We start from the raw sequence: 6,855 nt of genomic DNA, 5'->3' as shown, positions 1-6,855 counted from the left end.
GAGGTGTTTGGCGAGCTCGGTTGCTGCGACTTATCACCTCCCCGCTGCTCGGTTTTCTGGGTGTACAACTGGCGCACCTTCTCAGGCGGATGTTGACCATCCAGAACCCCAAGAAGTCTTAGTTAGCAAAGAAGCCTGCTTACAGTTTTATAGATAATGTCTCTCTGGGGCTGCGATTGCCCCCTTCCGGCTCTGGCTGCCTGTCACCGGAGCGGGGTGGTCTGCAGCTGGCTGTCTCTGTTCAGTCCTTTGTTCCGTGCGCGGGCCTGGCGGTGTCTTAGGTTAGGGCTGGCTTTTCGCGTGGTAGTTATCCCACAGTCTGGTTTGCTAGCCCAAGTTATTTCGCTCAGATAGTGCTTGGGGCATTCAGGCCAGATCCTTGCTCTAAGTGATGCAGCCCGCGCCGCGCCTCCCTGCCCAGCCCCCGCTTGCTAGTGGCGGGTGCAGGCGTCTGTGCTGCTTCTCCGCTGGGGGAGTTACTGTTGGGCTTGTAATCTGTGGGTTTTAATTGTTTATTTATTTTTCCTCCCTGTTATGTTGCCCTTTGTGCTTCCAAGGCTCCGCACAGACTCAGCAGTGAGAGTGTTTCCTGGTGTTTGGAAACTTCTCTCTTTTTAAGACTCCCTTCCCTGGATGGAGCTCCGTCCCTCCCTCTTTTGTCTCCTTTTTTGTCTTTTATATTTTTTCCTACCTCCTTTCGAAGACAATGGGCTGCTTTTCTGGGTGCCTGATGTCCTCTGCTGGCATTCAGAAGTTGTTTTGTGGAATTTACTCAGCGTTTAAATGTTCTTTTGATGAATTTGTGGGGGAGAAAGTGGTCTCCCTGTCCTATTCCTCCGCCATCTTCCACTCCAGTATTCTTGGGCTTCCCTGGTGGCTCAGCTGATAAAGAATCTGCCTGCAATGCTGGAGACCAGGGTTTGATCCCTGGGTTGGGGAGATACCCTGGAGAAGGGAAAGGCTACCCACTTCAGTATTGTGGCCTGGAGAATAGCCCATGGCGTCACAAAGAGTTGGACATGACTGAGCGGTTTTCACTTTCAAGGCATACAAACCTGGTGTGGATGGAGTAAGGGCACTCAAGGTGGGGCTTGGTGCAGGAGTTTGGTCTTTCTCTCCAGAGCAAACCCCTCTGTTTACACGTCACAAGACTGTAAACAGAAGACCCGGTGATCAGATTGGCCAGGCATGCCTGGAAGTTTCAGCCGAGGCCTGTAGCTTTTCTCTGGAGACTGAGCAGATGAGGAAGAAAAGAGGGGGTCGGCCAGACCTGAGGACTGCTCAGGAGTCTTCTCTTGGGAAAGCTGACTCATGACACCAGAGTCTGGCAGAGGCCGCCTGCAAAGAGCTGCAGGATGTTCGTGCCCCACCCTGTAGACCAGCGGGTGGAGGGGATCAGAGCTGTCAGATGAGGGTGGGGGACAGACTCTTTGTGGTCTAGGGAAGTAGGCCGCATGGCTATGAGGATGCAGTTAGTTTTCAGTCTTTTAAAAGATATTTATCTATTTCTTTATTCTGGCCGTGCGGGGTCCTCATTGCTGTGCAGGCTTTTCTCTAGTGGAGAGCAGGGTCCACTCCCTAGTTGAGGTGCAGGGGCCTCTCGGTGGCTTCTCTTGTTGCAGAGCATGGACTCCAGGGCACTCGGGCTTTAGCAGTTGCAGCTCCTGGGCTCTACAGCTCAGGCTCAGTGGTTGTGGCACGTGGGCTTAATTGCTCCACAGCATGTGGAATCTTCCCGGATCAGGGATTGACCCCGCGTCTCCTGCATTGGCAGGCCGATTCCTTGCCGCTTAGCCACCGGGGAAGCCCAGTTTTCAGTTTTAAAACTGAAAATTTAAAATTTACACTTAAAATTAAAAACGTTTAAAAATGTTCTGCTGAATTAAAACATGGTAGATGTTTTTCACAGGTATTGTATATTAACGCACGTATATGGGATGTGTTTTCTATTATATTAATAGAAAAATGGTGCAGATGAACCTATTTCCAAGGCAGCGATAGTGACACAGACGTAGAGAACAGATGTGTGGACCTCGAGGGGGAGGGGAGGATGGATTGAGAGAGCAGCGTTGACGCGTACAGACTACCATGTGGAAAACAGCAGGAAGCTGCGGTCCAGCCCAGTCAGCTCCACGCTCTGGGGTGACCTCCAGGGTGGGATGAGGGCGTGGAGGGAGGCTCAAGGAGGGAGGGGATATGTGTACTCCTATAGCTGATTCACGTTGTCCTACAGCAGAAACTAACACGGCATTGTAGAGCAATTATCCTCCAATTAAAAAAAAAAAACAGGTGTTCTTCACTCTTCTTAGCACTGTGCTTTCTTTCTTTTGCAGAAAAAGAGCTTCTATGATTTGTCCACAGTCAGTGGTATTTGAGAGCTCTTACAGAAGGATTTATGATACAACACAGTATAGATTAGGTGCTCTAACTAGTCATCAAACATAAACTATCAAGAGAAGTAAGTTTGTGAGCTATAAAGGTACAAACGACTGGTGTTTTCCACTGACATGTCTCCTCTTAATAAGGATAGTGTACTGAACTTGCATTTTGATTGTGCAGTCATTTTCTTAAGCTGAATCAGTATGTTTTAACATTTATCCATTAGCTCTCATGTCTATGATAAATTATAGGTAATCAGAACATTATTGCCTGATATCATTACAGAGCTCTGAATTACAGTTTAAGAATGCTATTACAATAGTATATGTAACTTAAATGTCCCTGCTGCAAAGATGAATAGTATTATGAAGTTTCTGGTAACACGCCCTTCACGTCTGGGTTGATTTACAGTTGAGTAACTTTTAAAGAGCTGACGGCCCTTGTGCTGAGCTGTTATAAGCAGTGACCTTTCCAAGAGGGAGTGTCCTCTGTGATTGGGCAGTGATTCCTAAGCCTCTGATAGTAACACATCTACTAAGTTAGTTGTATCAGTGCCCTGAGAGGTTGTTACATTCATGACATAGGAAAGTAGGTGCCCTGTTTCACAGTGTCACGTTAGGAGGTTACCTACATGAAAATGGAATCATGATGTCCATAGGACTTAATAACCACACCCTGGGATAGTTTTTCAGAGTTTTGTTTATAGATAGCTGGTGGGAGAAGGGGATGACAGAGGATGAGATGGTTGGATGGCATCACCGACTCGATGGACATGAGTTTGAGTAAGCTTTGGGAGTTGGTGATGGACAGGGAAGCCTGGTGTGCTGCAATCCATGGGGTCGCAAAGAGTCGGACACGACTGAGCTACTGAACTGAGTGGGAAGCTGCTATAAAGCACAGGGAGCTCAGCTTGGTGGTCTGGGATGATCTCGAGGTGTTGGATGGGTGGTGGGTGGGAGGGAGGTCCCAGAGGGAGGGAATACACGTGTATGCATATGGCTGATTCGCATCATCGTACAGCAGAAAAGAACACAGCATTGTAAAGCAATTATACTCCAACAAAAATACCATTGACACACTCACACAAAGAGATGTACGTTTTTGAGCATATGTATTTTTTCTTAAATCTTAAGCTCTACCACTCCAGTGCATTGCTGTAGGAAGCTTTGGGCTGTACGTACTGGAATTATACCTATTCAGTTCCTTACCCGGGGAAGGCTTGTTGCCAGCATGAATAGAATGGTCAGTGGACTTGGAGTTCTGTCCCCAGCATCAGAGATGGATTTGTGGGGACGACAGAGTGACAGACCTGTAGACCAACCAGCTCATCTCTCCCCACCCTCCTCACCACAAGATCCTCTTGTTAACACAGGATGAGAAGAGATAGATGTGATCAAAATTCCTGCCTGCGTCCACCGCACAGCATTGGCCTTACTGGATTGCACAGGACTCGAACCAGAGACCCCGTGGAGACCAACAGAAGCTACTCAGGACTTTTCGTAAGTGACCTGTGGCTTCTGGAGGTGCTTGTTATAACAGAGAGATGAAAACCAAGTTCCAAGCTCAAGTATATTTAGGAATCCTTGTGTTAGAGAAGGCATGTTCCTTTTTTCTTTTCTTTCCTTCCTTCTTTCTTTCTAGAAAGCATATTTTGGACTTCCCTCATGGTCCAGTGGTTAAGAACATGCTGGCCAGTGCAGGGGCCGTGGGTTCAATCCCTGGTCTGGGAAGATCCCACATGCCGCGGGGAAACTAAGCCAGTAGACCACGACCACCAGGCCGTGCTCTGCAGCAAGAGAGGCCACTGCAATGAGAAGCCCACACACCACCATGAAGAGTCGTGCCCGCTTGCAGCAACCAGAGAAAGCCCGTGTGCAGCAGCGAAGACCCAGCGCAGACAAAGCAAAACCCAAAAAACCCAAGCATGCGTTTTTACTCAACGGAAGCGTGAAAGTCGCTCAGTCATGTCCGACTCTTTGTGACCCCATGGACTATACAGTCCATGGGATCCTCCAGGCCAGAATACTGGAGTGGGTAGCTGTTCCCTTCTCCAGGGGGTCTTCCCGACCCAGGAGATGAGAGCATTTAACATGCTGGGATGCGTGGTGTCCTTCTAAGCAGGATACTGTTTGCTGCATTCTGTTCAGTGTCTATCCCTGAAATAGGAACGCCTCTGAGCGCCACTGGTCCAGAGGACAGAGTCAGGGGAGCCCTCCTACTGGGATCCCCCGGGGAGAGCTGTGTTCAGAGGGCGTTGTCCATGGAGAGCCATCTCTCATCTTGCTCTTGGTAGACTTGGTGAGAGAAATTGAGGTTTCTGAAAAGGATTTTTTTTTTACTTTGGAATCATTATGTTTTTTGTTTTTTTTTTTTTTTTACTATGAACTGAAGAGAAATGAAAATTGTGCTTCTGATGGTCATTGGTGATTAAAAAAATTAAGGAAAATGGAAGTCACAGAGGGTATTTTGCAGAAAGACTGTAACTCACAGAATGGGCTGTTTGGCATTCCTTCCTGTGGGTTTTCATTTCTCATGCTCTTATCTGAGAGGACGCACATGTTCAGGGTGTTACCCGCTTCAGGCTGCGTTTGTGCGGTTTTCCTGTGAGGACATGATTTCTATTTATTGGAATTTGCTTTCAAATATGAGCAAAACTCCTGGAGGGAAAGGACCTAGAGATGTTAGTGGTTCCTGCCATGCTAACATGCTGGGGACCGACAGTATGGTGCTCACTGTGACATCAGTTTCTGGTTTTTAGGGAAAACAAACTCCTTTTAAGAGTATGATTAAAAATATGAGCGATGTGATGCTGTGCTCACTCGTCTTTTGTTCTCGTATGAGGAATCACCAGTTTTATTTTTTGTTTATTTAAAAATTTTAATTGACTTTTGGCTCCTGGGTCTTCCTTGCTGCTTGTGGGCTTTCTCTAGTTGCCCAGAGAAGGGGCGACTCTCTAATTGCACTGCCGGGGCTTCTCATTGGGGTGCTTCTTTTTTGGGGGAGCATGGGCTCCAGGGTGTGCAGGCTCCAGTAGTTGTGGGGCTTAGTTTCCCCAAGGCACGTGGGATCTTCGTTCCCGGACCGGGATCGAATCCATGTTCCCTGCATTGGCGGGCGGATTCTTAACTGCTGGACCACCAGGGGAGTCCCATTTTCCTTATTTTAATCTCTAGTCACAGTTGTGTGCTTTGGAGAATATTCTTTTTTTTGGGTGGGGAGAGGTGGATATTCTTAAAGAGGATAATAATCTTTTTTTTTTTTTTCAATTTAACAGTTGTAGTGGGCATCGCATTTGTGGTTAGTGCAAGGAGTTTCTAAAGGTCATTTACTTGGATGTTTTCTTGGTTCAGGACTTTGGAGAGCGTGATCAGTTCTCCATTACATAGGAGCTTCCTGTTATATGATGGGGGAGGGGTGGGGGGAGTGGGGGTGTGTCTCTGATTGTACCCCAGCCCTGCGCTCTGGCTGTTTTTCTTTGTGAGAATGTAGTTTTACTTCTGGAAAAAGTAAAGGAAAAATAAAGATGGAAACTGCTTTCCTTTTAGTTTGGGGAAAAATAATTGGTAGTACAGAAGACAAAACTTTGTTATGTGGAAATAAATGAAGACCCAAGTAAGTAAGAGGCTGATTACTCAGAGCTGTGGGAGCTTGGGGGTCGCCACCATTCTGTGTGCTTGGTGGGGCAGCTCTGTTGTGGGGAAGGGGGCTCTGGGGTGGAGGCTGTGAGTGCGGGGGACCTGGGGCAGCTGACTTCCTATGTGACTTGTTAGGGGAGTGTATCAGGCTTTCCGCAGTTGGTCCTAAGTTGGGAGTGAGGGAAGAGATCAGAGAAGCTGTTATTGATGGAGTCCTAGCCATCGACTGGGTTGCTGAGCTTCCCAGGGGGCTCAGATGGTAAAGAATCTGCCTGCAACGCAGGAGACCTGGGTTTGATTTCTGGGCCGAGAAGATCCCCTGGAGAAGGAAATGGCAACCCACTCCAGTATTCTTGCCTGGGAAATCCTATGGACAGAGGAGCCTGGTGGGCTACAGTCCACAGGGTTGAAGAGTCAGACATGACTTAGCGTCTAAACCACACAGCCACAAGCTGCCCCTGAGGTTTGGCCTCCTGGGCTAACACGTGATGAAAAGTGAATCCGTTGATCTAAGGAAGAGTTGGAACATTTTATTCAAGCCATATTTGAAGATTATAACCTGGGAAGTACATCTCAGAAAGCTCTGAGAACTGTTCCACTCTTTAGAAGTCAAGACACAGTTTTTTGAGATAGAGGGATGTACCTGAAATGATGTATTATTGACAGTGTACATAATCCAGACTTGAGCACCATCAGGGTGGGTCATGTGGGCACTTTACAAGATCAAAAATGTGAAAATGAAGTCTCTCAGTTGTGTCTAACTCTTTGCGATCCTATGGACTGTAGCCCACCAGGCACCTCCATCCATGGGATTTCCCAGGCAAGAATACTGGAGTGGGTT

At 47.6% G+C, this 6,855-nt stretch overlaps 1 protein-coding gene across 1 annotated transcript in view; it reads left to right on the top strand.

Moving 5' to 3' along the window:
* ACTR3B (ARP3 actin-related protein 3 homolog B (yeast)) overlaps positions 1 to 4,003 on the top strand; it is a 78,919-nt gene extending 74,916 nt beyond the window's left edge. Inside the window, exon 11 of the mRNA XM_010857216.1 lies at positions 3,752 to 4,003. Coding sequence (XP_010855518.1) covers positions 3,752 to 3,766 — 15 coding nt within the window. The 3' untranslated portion in view covers positions 3,767 to 4,003. The remainder of the gene's footprint in view (positions 1 to 3,751) is intronic.
* Positions 4,004 to 6,855: the final 2,852 nt, after the last annotated feature.

The sequence above is a fragment of the Bison bison genome, unplaced genomic scaffold (genome assembly GCF_000754665.1).
Source record: "Bison bison bison isolate TAMUID 2011002044 unplaced genomic scaffold, Bison_UMD1.0 scf7180017864379, whole genome shotgun sequence".
NCBI classification, from domain to species: domain Eukaryota; kingdom Metazoa; phylum Chordata; class Mammalia; order Artiodactyla; family Bovidae; genus Bison; species Bison bison.
The sequence above is the reverse complement of the archived record's forward strand: the minus strand, read 5'-3'. Positions and strand labels throughout refer to the sequence as shown.